The sequence below is a fragment of the Panthera uncia genome (assembly GCF_023721935.1).
Source record: "Panthera uncia isolate 11264 chromosome A3 unlocalized genomic scaffold, Puncia_PCG_1.0 HiC_scaffold_12, whole genome shotgun sequence".
NCBI lineage: Eukaryota > Metazoa > Chordata > Mammalia > Carnivora > Felidae > Panthera > Panthera uncia.
Genome location: NW_026057579.1, coordinates 30,511,227 through 30,528,783, shown reverse-complemented (window position 1 = coordinate 30,528,783; position 17,557 = coordinate 30,511,227). Strand labels below are relative to the sequence as shown.

Genomic DNA, 17,557 nt, shown 5'->3' with positions numbered 1-17,557 from the left:
CCCCCCCCCCCCCCCCCCCCATGGAATGGCCTTCAGTGACTTCTCTGAATTCCACTGACCTCAGGACACCGGACTTCCCGTCCCGGCCAGGCCCACTTGGTCTGGCTGAACTCCCAGCCCAGCCCCACCCCGGCCCACCCTGTCCTGATCCCTTCCTGCCGAGAGCCCAAGGTGGTGTTTAAAGGTTTAAAGACAAAGCATGATTTGCTTGGCCAGGACACTGTTGACTTTTTTGGACAGAGCACTGATTTGGAAGCTGAAAACCTGGTTTTGAGTCCCAGCTCTGCCATCGCTTGCTAGGTGGCCTTGGGCAAGTCACTTCTGCTCTCTGTGTCTCAGTGTTTTCGTCTGGGAAATGAGAGGGTCCAGCCACCTCTCTCTGCCTCGTGAGCTTCCACAGTTAGGTCACGTGAGTGCGGGTTTTTGTCTGTGATCTAGTGCTCAGTAAACCTGGGGCCTTCCTTTCACAGGTTTTCTGTCTTTGTCACTCAGGAAATCTGTGTTGCTGGTGACAGGATGTGTTTTGGGGCGGGCACCAGCACGAAAAGCCTCCAGATGTGGACTCAGAACTCTGTTTCCTCCGTTATCCCGTCTGCGGGCTAGGACATTTAATCCCCTGTGCCTCAGTTTCCTTATTTCTAAAGAGGTTTGCGTGCATCATAATACTTGCCTTTCAGTTTTGTTATGAGAAATAGAGATGCGGACTGAAAAACTCCCAGCACCTAGTAGATGTCTTATTCACGGTCACTGTTGTTGTCACCATAATTGTCATTGTTATTATGAAGCTGTCACGGAGGAGACAGTGCAGTTCCTGTAGTTTCGATTAAAGACAATTTATGATTGAGAATTTTGAAGTTAGAAGAGCCCTTTTCGGGCCCTGCAGGTATGTTTACATTGTACAGAAGGGAAACTGAGGCCGAAAGGTCTGGCTGTGGTCACACTGGTCTTGGGCCTGGGGCCACGGGGAGCCATGCAGGCCTCGGCTGCGAGTGGGTGGGACACTGCTCCTTGGAGGCAGGAGTAGAGCCGTATCCTGCTGGTCTGGCTTCCTCACCTGGCTGGGGATCTGATGGCACAAGGCCGGTAGCCAAGTGCACAGGCTGCCCCCGCGCGAGCCTTTTCCATTCAGAAATTAAAGCAAAGCAGGCTGGTTCCTGCCTGTGCCAGGGACGAGTTGCAAAATGCATGCAGGGATACAGATTCTTAGCCAAGTGGATTCCGCCCCAGGCTAATGGCTCTTTCCTCCAAGAAGCTGCCTGGAGGTCGCCACTGTCATTCGTAGCTTTTTTGGTCACAGCAGTTGTCCACCCTCCCTCCCTCTATTCTTCATGTACCATTCTATTCCCACCGCCTCCCGATAGCCCACTCTGATTTCCCTAGGAGTTAAGGAAGTGAGAGGAATGAGCAGGGCACATATTTGGGGGTAGAACATTCCAGGCCAAGGGGGAAACAAGTGCAAAGGGCCCAGGAAGGAACATGGGCAGAGAATTCACATCCACTTGGATCTGCCTGAGGCTTGTTCCTCTGTCGTGTCTCGTAGGCTCTGGGGTTGAAGGCGGGGCGGGGCTTATCTTACTAATAAGATGGGTTAGAGTCGCCACCATTTCTTTGCAGATTTCCTGTGCTAGGCTTTTCGGAAGGTACTTGCGTTGTTTCGTTTAATCCCCATAAAAACGGAGAAGATGGCTGTCACACGTCCTGTCCCTAACCCCAGTGCCTACTTTAAATGCCCTGCCCATTCGTTAGTGGAACATCTGAATTCCTAGGACCACCGTGCCCTTGTTGATTGTTCTGGAAATCGATTCCTTTGCCTGGGAATTTATGATCAGGGGACAGCAGAAGTTGATAGAGGGTTCATTTGCATCGTCCCTAGCGGCCAGGTGCAGGTGCTCTGCCAGGCACCCCTCCCCCCACGCTCTGAAGAGGAGAGAGGGGCAGCCCTGCTCCCCAGAGGGGGAAGCCAAGCCCCAGAGACCTTCTGAGGGTCCCTGCAGTTGGGCGGCAGGTCTGGCGCTGGGACTACAGCCCAGCCCCAGGGTCCCGACGTGTGCGCCCGGAAGGTTCTGGTTTAAAAGACGCAATCCAGACTGCTTGCCTTGACTCTCACCCAGGACTGATGTAAACAAGTTCGGGGTGTTCCGAGAAGGAGACAAGGTCAGAAGAATGCTTGCGAACCCTGCCCTTCCTCCCCATCTTTTTTCCTAGGCTTCTCTTCCTCTTCTCGCCTTGCCTGCCTGGGATGTCGGTGCCCCTGGCCCTGGGCGCGTGTGTGCTGCCCCGGGGAGGGGGTCTCGTGGACGGGGACGCCCTGGTTGCTGTTCCCTGGGCCGGGTGCTCGGGTGGGTGGGGCAGGCCGAGGGCAGGGGGGGCTGGCTGCCTGGAGCCAAGGGAAAGGTGAGCGCCCCGCCCCCGACTGGCCTCGCTGGCCTTGCTGGCTCACCCCTTCTGAGCATTGGGCTCAGCGTCCACATACAGGGATGACAGTTGCTGCCTTGGAAGCTGATGTTAGAAACTTTAAAGAGGAAGTATATGTAGATACCTGGTGGGTGTTGAAGGGCACACTCTGGCACATCGCACAGTGAGCCGAACGTGACAGGTGGATCCGAAGCCCGGCTTCTGAAGGGAGGCGGGGGAAGTGGCCGGGGCGGGGGGGGGGGGGGGGGCGGGGGGGGCGGGGGGGGCAGACAAACATCAGCAGCACGTGGGTGCCCTTTCTGTTACGCTCTCGGGTTCACTGGGTATTTGCACAGCCACCAAGTCCTGGAGGTAGAGGGGGAGAGAGGTGAGTGCCGGTGAGTGGGTTCCTCAAGATTGAACCCTTGGCCACGGGTGAAGGCTTTTTTCCTCTGATCTGGAAAAGGGTTCCAGAAGAGGCGTCGGGGTGGAAATAGGGTCTCTGCTGCCTGGGGGAGCGGGTGGGTCACAGGGGGAAGGTGACCGTCGCCGTCAAGGGTTGTGTCCTGGAAGGGGATAAGTCTGGAAAAGGGCTGCAGATGTGGTTTAGCATAAGGAGCTTGAGGTGGTGACGTCTGTCCCCTGCAAGGGCTCCGCCAGGAGCAGTTCACGGGTCTGAAGGCACATCTGTACCTGTCGTCACCCCGCCAGGGACTGAGGTGTTGGAATTTACAAAGCCTGTTCCCGTGGATGCTCGACCTGACATCCTCTTAATCCCGGCCAGGCGGGCAGAGCAGGGCTCTTGTTCCTTCAGAGGTGAGCACACTGGAGCTCTGAGGGGTTCCTGGTGTGACTGTCCCTTTCACTCTGATTGACGTGGTGTGACTGTCCCTTTCACTCTCAGAGGGTCTGCTGTGTGGCAAGCCCCGGTCTGGGTGCAGGAGATACAGCCATAAAGAGAGGCGATGTTCTCCACATACAAAGCGACCTCAGCCACCTGCTCCCGAGCTCCTGGAGGTGGCAACGAGGTGATCGCCCTTGCAGGGACCGCGGGAACCAATGCAGGACTGAACGACGATTCCCGGCGCCGTTATGGGGCCTGCGAGTCCTGGGGGCCGGTGCTACAGGATGTAGGATGGTCAGCCAGGGGCTCTTTAATGAAGCTCCTCTGAGCAGAGACCTGAAAGAAGGAAGAAGGTGAGCAGGAGTGAGACGCCCCTGGATCTGATAGAAGAACATCCCGGGCAGGGGCTGGGGGAAGGCGTGCACAGAGACCCCAGGGAGGACTGTGGCGGGTGGTCGGTGTGTTTGAGGGACCGTGAAGAGGCTGGAACGGGGCGGGGGGTCAAGAGGCCTGGGGCTCACCTCGCAGCCTTGGGGACAACGTCCCCCAGACCCACTGGACACCGGACCGTCCCTTGCTGCACAGCTAATTATCGTTGCCGCAGCAGCTAGAGTTATTCCTGTAGGCATTCTGCTGTCACGACAGTGACCTTGGAGGCCAGGAGTCTGGCCAGCTCCTGAGCCAGGCGGGGCTGCTGCTGGTGAGGGTCGGGCGAAGGAGGCTGTTGAGGGAACCTCCTTGGGCTCGTGATTTGAGCCCCCTCCCCTCCCCTCTCTGGGTTTCCGTGACTCAACTCCTATCCCGGAACATCTCGTGAGGCTGGTGTGGGCCTGCCCCACCTGCCACCTGAGGTTAGAAAGAGCAGCAGGAAGAAGGGAGGTTTGCTTTCCAGCAGCCCCATTCCAGATCAACACATCTAGGCCCTTCCTGTGTCTTGAGATCATTCACTGAGGAGGGAGGAGAGGAACAGAGCGTGTGTGCTCCAGGTTATAGTGGAATATGGGCGAGCAAGGAACGAGGGCGCGTTGCTATAGATGCGAATCCCAGGATGTTAAAACGGGCAGAGACTTTCAGGCTGTCTGGTCCAGACGGATGTGCGAACGCGCTCAATGCTGCTGAACTGTCCAGTGGAAAATGGTTAAAATGATACATTTTATGTATACTGTACCATAATAAGAAAATTAGGGGTGCTCAGGTGGCTCAGTTGGTTAAGCGTCCAACTTTGGCTCAGGTCTTGATGTCGTGGTTCGTGGGTTCGAGCCCCGCGTCGGGCTCTGTGCTGACAGCTCGGAGCCTGGAGCCCGCTTCGGATTCTGTGTCTTCTTGTCTCTCTGCCCCTCCCCCCTCACATTTTGTCTCTCTCTGTCTCTCAAAAATAAATAAATAAAAAGAAATTAAAATTAAAAAGGACACTACCTTGTCCAGCACCCCTCTTCAAGTTTAAGAAACAAAGAGATTGAGGGGCACCTGAGTGGCTCAGTAGGTTGGGCGTCCGACTTCGGCTCAGGTCTTGATGTCACAGTTCGTGGGTTCGAGTCCCACATCAGGCTCTGTGCTGCCAGCTTGGAGCCTGGAGCCTGCTTCCGATTCTGTGTCTCCCTCTCTCTCTGCCCCTCGCCTGCTCACACTCTGTCTCTCTCTCTGTCAAAAATAAACATAAAAAAAAAAAATTTAAAAAGAAACAAAGAGATTGACTTCCCAGAGCCACACCACAGGTAAAAGATGTAGTGTGGCCTGGAATCTGCCCCCCCCGTCTTCCCCGTCCCCCTGCCCCGGGCTCCCAGCCCGGTCCCTTTACCAGTGACATGGCCATTTATGTCTCATGGACAGAAATGAGTGCAGGGGAATGTGGTCACTCCTTAGTCTTTGAGACTTCTGTAATCCAAGTATGAGATCTTAGAATCAACCCAGGGTTTCATCACATGTTTCGCTTATAGAGAGCTAACTTGATGACCCTGAACCTCATCTTGCTTCCGTGGCTCCCTGAGTAGCCTTGGTGACCGCCCTGAAGGGGTAAGCCCTGTAGCCCAAGGGAGAAGGAGGATCAGTAGTTCATGGACCCGAGTCACAAGTCGGATCTGGGAGGAGAGCCCCGTTGCGGTTTTTCCTCCTCCCCGGCCATTTGAGCCCCATGGCGCCTCTGGACGACAGGACGCGTGCTCTGGTGCGCACTTCTGAGATGAAGGAGGCAGCTGTTGCGATGACACCGACCTCGCGGGACCTCGTAGGCACTGTCCGTGAGGCCCTACCCCCTCACTCCGGCCCCTCCGCCCTGTCCCTTGTCACCTTCGTGGCAGGCATTCGTCTGTGTGATGGAATGGTCCTGAGTCTGCGGTCTGACAGCTCCTGGACATGAGCCGTGGACGGTTCTGGACGGGAGAACAGGAGGAGGATTTCCATCCTAAGCTCTGGAAGGTAGCGGTACCTAGCTTTCCACTCAAGGAACGGCAGGGCAGGGAAGTGGGAATTCTCAGAAGGCCCCTGAATCAAGGAGAGATGCCGGTCTTAGCGGCTTATGGTGCTGGGTCGGGGGCAGCCATCAGCCTTGAACAAGTCCTTTCACATCTCGGTCCTCAGCTTTGTTCACTGCAAGTACGTATTATTTTTAGGAATTTAACTTCCAAAAGTATTTACTGAACACTTATTTTATGCCCAGTGGTCACATCAAGCCCTGCTGTGCAGAGATGGGTGCTAGGCCCTGGGGACTCTGAGTTCAACGTGGGATTTCTCCGTCTCTGTTCAGGAGTGCATCCAGGAGGGTCCCGGAACCCGTCAGCCAGCTCATTCGTCCTTAAATGGCAAGGGGCAGGGGCACCTGTGCGGCTCAGCTGGTAAAGAGGCCGACTTTGGCTCAGGTCATGATCTCGCGGTTCACGAGTTCAAGCCCCACATCGGGCTCTGTGCTGACAGCTCAGAGCTTGGAGCCTGCTTCCGATTCTGTGTCTCTCTCTCCCTCTCTCTCTGTCCCTGCCCCACTCGTGCTGTCTCTCTCTCAAAAATAAATAAAAAATAAATAAATAAGTAAACGGCGAGGGCAGATCGACAGACATGCCCCTGCACTCGTGAGAAATCAGCATCGTGCGTGAGTTGTCACAGGTAGAAGATACAGCAACCAGGTCACATTAGTATTACGTAAGTCAGGGACCAGCCCCTGGAAATGTGATTGGCAGGACGGGAGGCAACTTCCACAGCAAACCTTGGCAAGGGGAGGTCAGCCCTGGGAGGGCTTAGCTGCTGGTAGTGGATGCCCGCTCGAATACATTCCCCAGCCCTGCCCGTGTCCTGGAGAGGCAGCTTGGTATTGGGGAAGGAGGGGCAGGTTAGGTTGATGAAGCAAAGTGTGGGGCAGGTCTTCTCTATTTCCCAGCTAAAAGGTGGTGAACAAATTATTCCTACTCAAGCTCTCTGAGCCTTGGTGTTCTTATCTGTAAAATGGGATCATAAAATCTTCCATGTGTACCAAAAGGACTGTTAATAAAGCCAAGATACCGTTGAGTAAAAGGTCCTTCCATACCGTGTTCTATCACGTCAGCCGGAAGCTTGCCGGAACGTGTGGACAGAGCTTCTGGGAGCTTCCCAGTTGGCTGGATCGGAGTCCAAATCCTGTGACTCCCCATCACTACCTAAGGGCGTCTTTGAGAATAGCACTGGGTCTCTTACTGCCTCATCACTGAGATGGGGAGATAGTCAAGTCATTTAGAGTCTGTTTACTCGCTGGAGGTGTGGGACCCTCCCACCCCCAGTAGATCTTAAGCCTCGTGCAAATTCCCTGTCACTCTTGTTCACTCCTGGGGCCTCCTGCCCTGGAACAGTGTCTGGCACCTAGAAGTCATGTTTGGCTGGTTGAATGAATGAATGAATGAATGGTCTTGGAAACATTAAAGCAGGAGCCGTGTGATGTGACGGTGATGAGATTCGTGTGCGTTAGGGCGCCCGTAGGAGCTCACGCTTTCCTCTCTCTTGCAGGACCCGGGTCAAGCTGGAAAGCCTGGAAGATGCCTACATCCTGCGGGGGGACGATGACTCCCTGTCAGACAAGCACGGCTGCCCGGCTTACGTAAGCCCAGAGATCTTGAACACCAGCGGCAGCTACTCGGGCAAAGCAGCCGACGTGTGGAGCCTGGGAGTGATGCTCTACACCATGTTGGTGGGGCGGTACCCTTTCCATGACATTGAGCCCAGTTCCCTCTTCAGCAAGATCCGGCGGGGCCAGTTCAACATTCCAGAGACCCTGTCCCCCAAGGCCAAGTGCCTCATCCGAAGCATCCTGCGGCGGGAGCCCTCAGAGCGGCTGACCTCGCAGGAAATTCTGGACCATCCCTGGTTTTCTACAGATTTTAGCGTCTCGAATTCAGGATATGGTGCTAAGGAGGCGTCTGATCAGCTGGTGCCGGATGTCAACATGGAGGAGAACTTGGACCCTTTCTTTAACTGAGCTCACGCCCCACAGAGACTTAAGCAGGTACCGGGAGCGAGAGAGGGCAGAGGAAAGTCCTTCCGGGGAACGCACGTCGCCTGGCTTGGTGTTAAGACAGACACTGACACTCAACGTTTTCTCGGTTCAGAGAAGGAGAACCTTCAAGGAGCTGACCAAACATGTAGCATGGGGGCGAGAGATGTGGGGTGGGAGTCTGGGGTCAGGTCGGAGGGGTGGGAGCCCCTGGCGCTTCCCCCTTCCCTGACGCGGCCCCCGGAGCCCACCCTTTCAGCGGGGCTGTTGCTGCCTACCCCACTTTTCATTTGTTCCAAAATAGTTGCAGATCCTGACGGAGCCCAAACTCTCTGCCTCAACCACACATCTTGGCATCGCACTGTTAGCTTTTAACTTCTTGTCACGATTCAGGGAAGGTACAATTGGCCAAGGATTCTTTCTTTCTTTCTTTCTTTCTTTCTTTCTTTCTTTCTTCTTTTTTTTTTTTTTTTTGAAACAAGCCAGCCACCTACCTGATAATTATTAATGGGGTTCATTTAAAAAACAATTCGGTGCACACAGACTGACATGAAACCTGGGTGCTAAAGCTAAAAGAAAATAAAAGTCCAGTTTGTGTCTCTTAATCGCTCTTTTCAACTCATTTCTTCTAAATAAACGATTTGCCATCCTGGTCAGGAAATGACACGTTGATGCTCTGCTCCCTGAAGGGGGAAGAAAAAAAAAAAAAAAAGTCTGTCCTTTAACAAAGTTACTCTGTTTTGTGTCCATGGGTTTGTGGCAGGAAGCTATTAGAAGTCAAACTTCCAGAGGCATTACCGCTATTAGAGTTTAAAGAAAAGAAAGGAAAGGAAGGGAAGGAAAAAAGAGAAACCCACTCCCGAATTTCTTTCCTTTGAACAAGGAGGGCTGCCTTATAGATGGTCCTCTCTGCTGGGACGATGGCACGGGGGCCAGGTTAGCGGGAGGGGCATATTGAGAGTCTGAAGCTTTTTGCAACACTCTGGTCTCAACGAAACCTCTTGTCTCTGTTTTATTGGATAACCAGTGACGCAGAGCAGGTTGTCGCACGTGATGAAATCCAGGGCAGCTATTTTGTTTCCTTTAGGAAGAACGATCCTTTTGGCTCGGAAGGCCCTCTGGTTTGGACAGAAACCCTCGGTAGAGACAAGCGGGAAGAAACATCAGCTGAAAGCTAGGATGTTATAAATACAAACAGCTCTCTGTCCCAATACGCACCTTTGTGTTTTCAAGAACTCTTCTATTTATTAAGGAAAATGTCACATTGTGATGTATTAAGCGAGTACTTCAATTACGGGTTGACTTGGGATGACGTTACATGCTGTAGTTAACATTTATATATATATTTTTTTTTTCTCGTTTGAGTATCTCTGTCCCTGAAATAACCTTTTGTTTGGCTTTTCTAGATAGCTTTGTTTGATTTCGAGTGGCAACTGTTTTTTATTACGGCTTTTCTATTGCTGTATGATACAGAACACTTTTGGCATAAATATTTGTGTTTCCAGTACCTCAGTTGTTTGGATTTTACCGCCTGTATACGTTTTGTGAAATGGTCATGTTTTTGGGTAGGTAACACGTGGACTCTAGTATGTAAATGTTACTTGAATCTGTGCTTCATTATAGTATGTAGCATGTATGTGCAGACCTTGGATGCTTTATGCCTGTTCAGCAGGGGCTCAGCCTTCACGTTCCCAGGAGGGCGGCTTAACCGTTCATAGTCAGGAGACAAGGCGGCCATGATTCTTTTTTGATAACGGAAGGTAACAAAGGAGAGAGGTTTTTGTTTGTTTGGGTTTTTTTGTTTTGTTTTGTTTTTTTGTTTCTGTTTTTGTTTTTCACATTCTGAAGATGGTGCTGTGTCAAGAAGGACCTGTTTTTCTTCCCCGTCCCCTATTTTTTAAGTCCCCTGGAGGAGGAAAGGTTGGTGGCATGCATGCTGGGAATCTATGGCCTCTGGTGCTTTGTCCTGTATTTGGTTTAATGTTTTTGTCCTAATCTCTTCAATCAATAAAATTGTGCGTATTTAACTAAAATTCCGGGGTCCTGCAAATGATGATTCTCTGCCGTCTGTGGTTTGTGGGCACTGCACACCAGCCCGGAACCCCTGACGTCCTCTCGGGGGTTCGCTCTTGTAGGCCGAGCCACTGTGACTGTTGGTACAAAGCGAGAGCCAGCTTCCGTCACGTTTGGGCCTATGCTGGCCAATTTAGAGGGGTATCTCACTGAATTCGTCGCCACTGCCGCCTTCGGAGGTGTGAATTATGTTCCCATCACAGATTAGGAAATAAGCCCAGAAAGGTGCCTAACTTGCCTGGGGTTAAAGCACCTGTAAGGGATCGAGTCAGGCGCTGACTCCCGTCGGTTCAGTCCTGAAGCTCGTCATGCTCTCTAGGATGTTAGATCCCAGCGGCTTCCAGGCAAGTGTATGGTGGTTTTGAAGGAGCCAAGCTTTCCTGCACTCAAATCACCCAGGCTTCCAGACAGTTCCCTAGGAAAAGGCCTATCTGCTGCAAGCCCCATTGGAAACCTTCAAGGAGACCACCCGACTGCCAGAAACTAATGTCTACCCAGCAGCCCTTCCCCAAGGCGGATCCACAGGGGGTCAAAGTAGGTGGGCCCTACAGGGAATCCCATCTATGCCGCACCCCATTTGCTAGAAGTTCCTACAGTCCAGGGGGTCCATTCAACCCCAAAACGTCGAGTGACTGCTTTCTCTGTCACGTCAGTGCAGGTTAGGGAAACAGGAAAGAAAGGCAAACAGACGAAGGCGGTGGGCAGAATGGAGTAGCGGGGTAAACACGGATTCATGGAAACCCAGGTTTGCCCAAGTCTGTCGGGAGGTGTCCTGGAAGCAGCCAAATCAGAATCCGGAAAGAAGTGGCTTCGGGTAATGACAGAAGACAAACCGGTAGCACTAAGCAGAGGGAACTGTGTGTGAGAACTTTCTAGACACCTGCCCAAGTGAGCGCCCCTGAGGCCAAGCCATGGATAGAACTCCTCAAGGTCCTGGCGAAGACTGGGGTGGGTGGCATGGGGGAGTGGGGGTGATGTGGCTGAAGCGGAGGCTTTCTAGCCGATGGGACCAACCTTCTAAATTCGCAAGGTGTTTATCGTCCTGCAACGTCACTTCCGCATCCCCAGCCGCCCCCGGCCCTGTGCCTGGCACACGGGAGGTGTTCAGTGAACGACTGTGAATCGATGTTGAATTTGTGTGGGGACACTGCACGCTGCTCAGTTGCCCTCCGACTCCAGGTTTCTAGAAAACAGCCTTCGCAAGTTCTTGTTTTTAATTTTTTTTTTAACTTTTATTCAGTATTGAGAGACAGAGAGTGAGTGGGGGAGGGGCAGAGAGGGAGGGAGACACAGGATCCGAAGCAGGCTCCAGGCTCTGAGCTGTCCGCACAGAGCCCGACGCGGGGGCTCGAACTCACGAACAGTGAGCTCATGACCTGAGCCGAAGTCGGACGCTTAACCGACAGAGTCACCCAGGCACCCCCTAGACTTTGCAAGTTTTGAAGCCCACCGGTGGCTTTTGCTAGGGCACTGATAGTCTGATCCAATTTCTTTGCTCTTTCACTGCCTGTGATTGAGCAGAAATGGGCCCGCTGCCTAATGGATGCCTGTTTGAATTGTATCCTGTCAAACCTTCGCATGTGTGGCTGCTGGGGGGCGGGGGGTGTTGGCACGCACACTCCCAGCCTCTCTAGGAACCTCTCCCTCAGTGGGAACCCAGGATCAGCAAGCTCCCACCCCCCTTCATGTCTCAAGGCTTTGCCAGCAGAAATCTTTTATTTCTTAGTCTCCTTGGGCATTGCCGCTTCATCCCTCTGCTACTTAATCTGAACCCGGAGCAGGGCAAGGAGGCCTGGGCCACTGGGAGTGAGGGCAGGGGTTGGGAAGTAACGTTCAGGGCCCTGAACCTTTACCCTCTAATAGCCGCAACCGGGAAAATCACTTCACTTTTATAAGGACCGAGGATGCTGTAAAGATTAAACTGACTGAGGCATGTCAAGGGAACGTCTTGTGCTTGGCCAGGATGATGACTATTTCTGTCATCAAGGGCGTACCAGGGTGGGGTGCTTCTGACTGAGGGGTTGCTGCTGGATTTGAGGATTATCAAGCCTTCTCAAAGCTATCAAGAAGAGGTGACGGGGACCCACGGAGACGCCTCCCCTACCATAACCAAAGCTGGCGTCTCCCCTGTGTAGTTCTGACTTATGGGCAGGAAGATGAAGTTTCTGTCGCTAGACATGTTTGAAGACTACTGAACGAGTCCAACTATTGATAAAGCCTTGACAAAGCAACTTAACAAATTTTTTTTTAACATTTATTCATTTTTGCGACACAGAGAGAGAGCGTGAGTGGGGGAGGGGCCGAGAGAGGGAGACACAGAATCCGAAGCAGGCTCCAGGCTCTGCACACAGCCCGATGCAGGGCTCGAACTCGTGAACCGGGAGATCATGACCTGAGCCGAAGTCGGTCGCTTACCCGACTGAGCCACTCAGGGTCTCCAAATGAAGCAACTTTGATAAGGCACCCAAGGTCCGGAGAAATCAAAGGCATTGCTAGAGTCACCGAGAGAGTAGGTAATAGGCTTTGAACTGGAGGACCGAGGTGTGCAAGAGCTTTGTAGGTGTGTGGCCCTGTATGAACTTCAGGGGTTTTGTTATTCACCTGACTTTTCTCACTGTGATCTTAGATCCTGTCCACGGTGGCCTTCACCCTTGACCCAGGCCGTTCTCTTCACTGACTAGCTCAGTAACTGATCTTTGATGGGTGTCAGATGGTAATTGGCAGTAATTATGCACGATATGCCAATATATCGAATGTCTAAACCAAAATGTTCTTATTCATCATCGGTGCCTTTTAGGTGTTCCCATTCATCCAAGTCAGACAATCGCCCAGTGTCGCAACAGCACACAAGGGCCAGGTAACTCAGCTTTGGAGATAGAGTCCCTTGCTGAGCCCAGAGATAACCCCCATTGGGTCTGTATGATTTCCGTGCACGTTGAGTCTCTCTCTATATGTTGTCGCTGCAGGAGACCAGACTTGCAAATAAAGGCTTGGCCAGAAAAAAATGAAGGGAAGGAGAAAATAAGGATCAACATTTCCTATTTAACCCACTGATAAAGCTTGCAAGGGAGGTAGCAAGTTTTACAAATGAGCAGCGAGCCTCCAAGAGATCAAAGTAATTGAAGGATGCCATCCAGGAATCCCACGCTGCCACAGGGAAATGCCGATGCATCTTGGCACAGAGACCTAAATACTGAATCGGGCGGGGGGAGGGCTGGGACTCGCCCTCCCCCATCCCCGAAACACTGCAAAGAATGTTTTCTGCGGCTCCCAGAGGCCTGGGACTGGAGACCCAGTCTCCAGTCTGGGAGCTGAGTGTACCATCAGGCTTTCCCCGAACTGAATCACGGTTCAACCGGATTTGGACAGCAACTTCTGCACACCTGAATTTCCTTCCTTCCCCAAAGAGAACCTTCATCCAGACTGTTGTTGAAGCTTTTAGAGCGTGGGCATGTAGATGTAATGAAAAGTCAGCGGGGTTTGGAACGGGAAGGTCTCGGTTCACACACCCGTTTCTGGCGTGGCAAGTCCCTTCGCTTGTTGCGCCTCTGCTGCCTCTGTGCGTGAAATGGGGACAAAGGGTTATTGGGATGGTAACGAATTTCCTGTTATTTTACACGCTATGTAAACTGTAAAGTAGTCCACACGTGCTTTTTCCAAGGACAGATGGCCCGAGCAATGTTGCATCTTTTAGGTGCTAAAATTAAAATTCTAAGTCGGATGCAAGCGTGGGAGCCAACTAGGACTCCAGCAGGTGAGGAAGCAGCTCAGGAGAATGGCCCCCCGGGCTCCCCTTCCCAAGATGCAGCTGCTACAGCGGTGAGGCTGCTCCTCTGACATCCCTTCAGGGTTCCTGGTCTAGGATCCCAGGCTCCGAGACCTCAGCCCAGGCGAAGAAATAGGTAGAGATACAGGGAGCGCCACCAAAGAAAGGAGCTTGGGCCATCAGCCTGAGGCTCCCCAGCGATATTGTTTCTGACCTTAACCTCACAGATCCTTAGCCCAGACCGTGCCTGCGAGAACCTCCCAGCCCTTCTTCATTCATCTGTGATGAGCTGCCAACACCTTACCTCTACCTGGAGGCCTGAGAGACATGGTGCTTTCTCCTAAGTAACAGACGTATGATCAGGCCACGTGTAGTTTACTTTGACGATGGTGTCCCTGACCGTCGGATCTTTAAAAAACTTTGGCGAAGGGGTGGGCTGTTGGATCTTCATAAGGTTTATCTCCCACCCTTTAATTACAGGCATCTTACCAAGACGAGCCTCTGCTAGCTCACCGTTCCTGATTGCATGTTATCAACATAAAGGATAAAGGCGATGCTTTGTGGGCGTCCAGACGGCCCAGCTCTCTGGAGAGAGACACATTGTAAAAGAAAGCAGTTCCATTGGGAATGCAAGCTGGTGCAGCCACTCTGGAAAACAGTTTGGAGGTTCCTCAAAAAACTAAAAATAGAACTACCCTACGACCCAGCAATTGCACTACTGGGCATTTATCCACGGGATACAGGTGTGCTGTTTCGAAGGGACACATGCACCCCCGTGTTTATAGCAGCACGATCCACAATAGCCAAAGTATGGAGAGAGCCCAAATGTCCATCGATGGACGAATGGATAAAGAGGATGTGGTCTATATATGCAGTGGAGTATGACTTGGCGATCAAAAAGAATGAAATCTTGCCATTTGCAACTACGTGGGTGGAACTGGAGGGTATTATGCCAAGTGAAATTAGTCAGAGAAAGACAATAATCATATAACTTCACTCATATGGGGACTTTAAGAGACAAAACAGATGAACATAAGGGAAGGGAAACAAAAATAATATAAAAACAGGGAGGGGGACAAAACAGAAGAGACTGTTAAATATGGAGAACAAACTGAGAGTTACTGGAGGGGTTGTGGGAGGGGGGATGGGCTAAATGGGTAAGGGACTTAAGGAATCTACTCCTGAAATCTTTGTTACACTGTATGCTAATTTAGATGTAAATTTTAAAAAATAAAAAATAGTTAAAAAATAACAAAAAATAAAAAAATAATAAACATTAAAAAAAAACTTCAAGCAATAAATATCACAGAGTCCCCATTCTCTGAGCTCAACATTAGAAATCAATAATTAAACAAGTAATGAGAAAAAAAAATCCATACAAAAAGATACGACAAAAAGGGGGAAACCGAATAAAGGTCAATTAATATTGATTCATTTAAAAGATATGAAATTCACAAATTATCCAGCAAGAGCAAAGGAAGAAGAAAATGAATGTACAATATTAGGAATGAAAATGGGATATAACCCCTGAGGGAGCAGGGATTTAAAAGCAATAAAAATAATTTTGAGCTTTATACCAATGAATTTCAGAACCTAAATTAAATGGAAGGCTTTTTGGAAAAAAGTATGAACTGTGACAATTGGCTCAAGAAACAATTTAAAACTATTAAAAATTAAATAATTAATCTTAAAAAATAAACAACTTTCAAAAAAAAAAAAAAGAGAGAGAAAGCAGTACCATTAACGTAACTCTGGACAAGCTGGTGAATCAGCACAGACTGCTTTTTTTTTCCCCCCCAGAAATCTCTACACCCAACATGGGGCTCAAACTCGCGACCCTGAGATCAAGAGTCTCAGGCTCTTCCAACTGAACCAGCCAGGTGCCCCATTATGCTAAAGTTCTATAGGTTAATCAGACACACAGAACTCAGCCAAAATGAAGGCATCAACAGGGCAGCTTTCTTTTCTGGAAGCTCTGGGGGAGAATCCATTCTTGCCATGTCCAGCTTTCAGAGGCCTCCAGCATTCCTTAGCTTGTAGCTTCCTTCCTCCTCTGGTAGCACATCATCCCTCCGGCTCTGCTTTCATTATCTCGTCTCTTCCTCTGACCTTCTTTCGCCTTCCTTTTATTCATTTAAGGATCTTTCTTTTAAAAATTTTTTTTTTTAATGTTTATTTATTTTTGAGACAGAGAGAGACAGAGCATGAACGGGGGAGGGGCAGAGAGAGAGGGAGACACAGAATCGGAAGCAGGCTCCGGGCTCCGGGCCGTCAGCCCAGAGCCCGACGCGGGGCTCGAACTCACGAACTGTGAGATCGTGACCTGAGCCGAAGTCGGACGCTCAACCGACTGAGCCACCCAGGCGCCCCCATTTAAGGAACTTTCTAATTAAACATTAATTCCATCAGCAACCTTAGTTTCAGGTAAACTGATGTATTCAGAGGTTCTAGGGATTAGGACTTGGGTATCTTCGGGGGAAGGTGACTATTCTGCCTACCGCAGGAAGTAAGCCTTATACCCAAGGAGAATATTCCCCAAGTCAATAGACTCTCCCTTATCTAGTTTTATGGTCTAGTCCCCTTGATTAAGAATCTTTAGGAGCGCCTGGGTGGCTCAGTCCGTGAAGTGTCCGACGTTGGCTCAGGTCATGATCTCGCGGTTTGTGAGTTCGAGCCCCGTGTCGGGCTCTATGCTGACAGCTCGGAGCCTGGAGCCTGCTTTGGATTCTGTGTCTCCCTCTCTCTCTGCCCCTCCCCGACTCATGTTCTGTCTCTCTCTGCCTCTCAAAAATAAACATTTAAAAAAATTTTTTTTTTAAAGAATCTTTAAACTCTGGGACCTTAAGTGCTGACTGGTTCCCTAATACATGCTGGCCAGTTAGTATAGCTATTTTGGGGTACAGTCCCAGTGTTCCCTTATCAGGTCCCACATGGAGCCACAGTGACATTTTGGGTTTCTGGCTATCCTTGTCAATCCTACTATGTGACCAGAGGTCCTTGAAATGTCTAGGAAATCATTAAAGTACATGCTTGTAGCTGGGTCAAGCAGTCGCTACGGATAATTTACTGACTTGGTAATTCCAAAAGAAAAGAGTCTGAAGGAGGCTGTGTTGTCTCCAGGTGTCTCCCCACACAGGAGAAGGGCTACTTCTTTTCATTTATTTATTTATTTAAATATTTATTCATTTTTGAGACACAGAGACAGAACCCTAACAGGGGTGGCGCGGAGAGAGAGGGAGACACAGACCCCGAGCCAGGCTCCAGGCTCCGGGCCCTGAGCTCCAAGCTGTCAGCACAGAGCCTGACACGGGGCTCGAACTCATAAACCAGGAGATCATGACATGAGCCGAAGTCAGGCTCTCCTATTTATTTACTTTTAATGTTTATTTGTTTATCTTGAGAGCGATAGTGAGAGTGTGAGCAGGGGAGGGCCAGAGAAGGGGGGTGTAGAAGATCCCAAGCAGGCTCTATGCTGTCAGGGCAGAGCCCCACGTGGGGCTCAAACCCACAAACCATAGGATCACGACCTGAGCCGAAATCAAAAGCAGAATGCTTAACTGACAGAGCCACGCAGTCACCCCTGTCTTGCTTTTTTTTTTTTTTTTTAATTTATTTTTGAGAGAGAGAGACAGAGTGCAAGTGAGGGAGGGGCAGAGAGAGAGACAGACAGACAGAATCTGAAGCAGGCTCCAGGCTCTGAGCTGTCAGTACAGAATTGAATGTGGGGCTCGAACTCATGAACTGTGAGGTCATGACCTGAGCCGACTGAGCCACCCAGGCGCCCCCAGGCGCCCCCAGGGAGGGGAGGGACACTTCTTCAGACTTTGAGGCATCAGGATTCTGCGGAGCCAAAATCTTGGCCAGGGGGGACCCACCCAGATGCATCAGTGACCCAGGTTTTCCCAGCCAGGGCCTTGACTTTAGTACCATAAACCTGCCTCAGCTGCACATCAAATCGTCTTTGCAGCTCTCTACTTTGTATGAAATCCTGAGTCTAAAGCTTCGGCAGTTCGTGTTTTTTCACTAACCC

General features: G+C 50.9%; 1 protein-coding gene across 1 annotated transcript in view; it reads left to right on the top strand.

Moving 5' to 3' along the window:
* The window catches only part of TRIB2 (tribbles pseudokinase 2), a 26,755-nt gene extending 17,034 nt beyond the window's left edge, over positions 1 to 9,721 (top strand). Inside the window, exon 3 of the mRNA XM_049652508.1 lies at positions 7,205 to 9,721. Coding sequence (XP_049508465.1) covers positions 7,205 to 7,673 — 469 coding nt within the window. The 3' untranslated portion in view covers positions 7,674 to 9,721. The remainder of the gene's footprint in view (positions 1 to 7,204) is intronic.
* Positions 9,722 to 17,557: the final 7,836 nt, after the last annotated feature.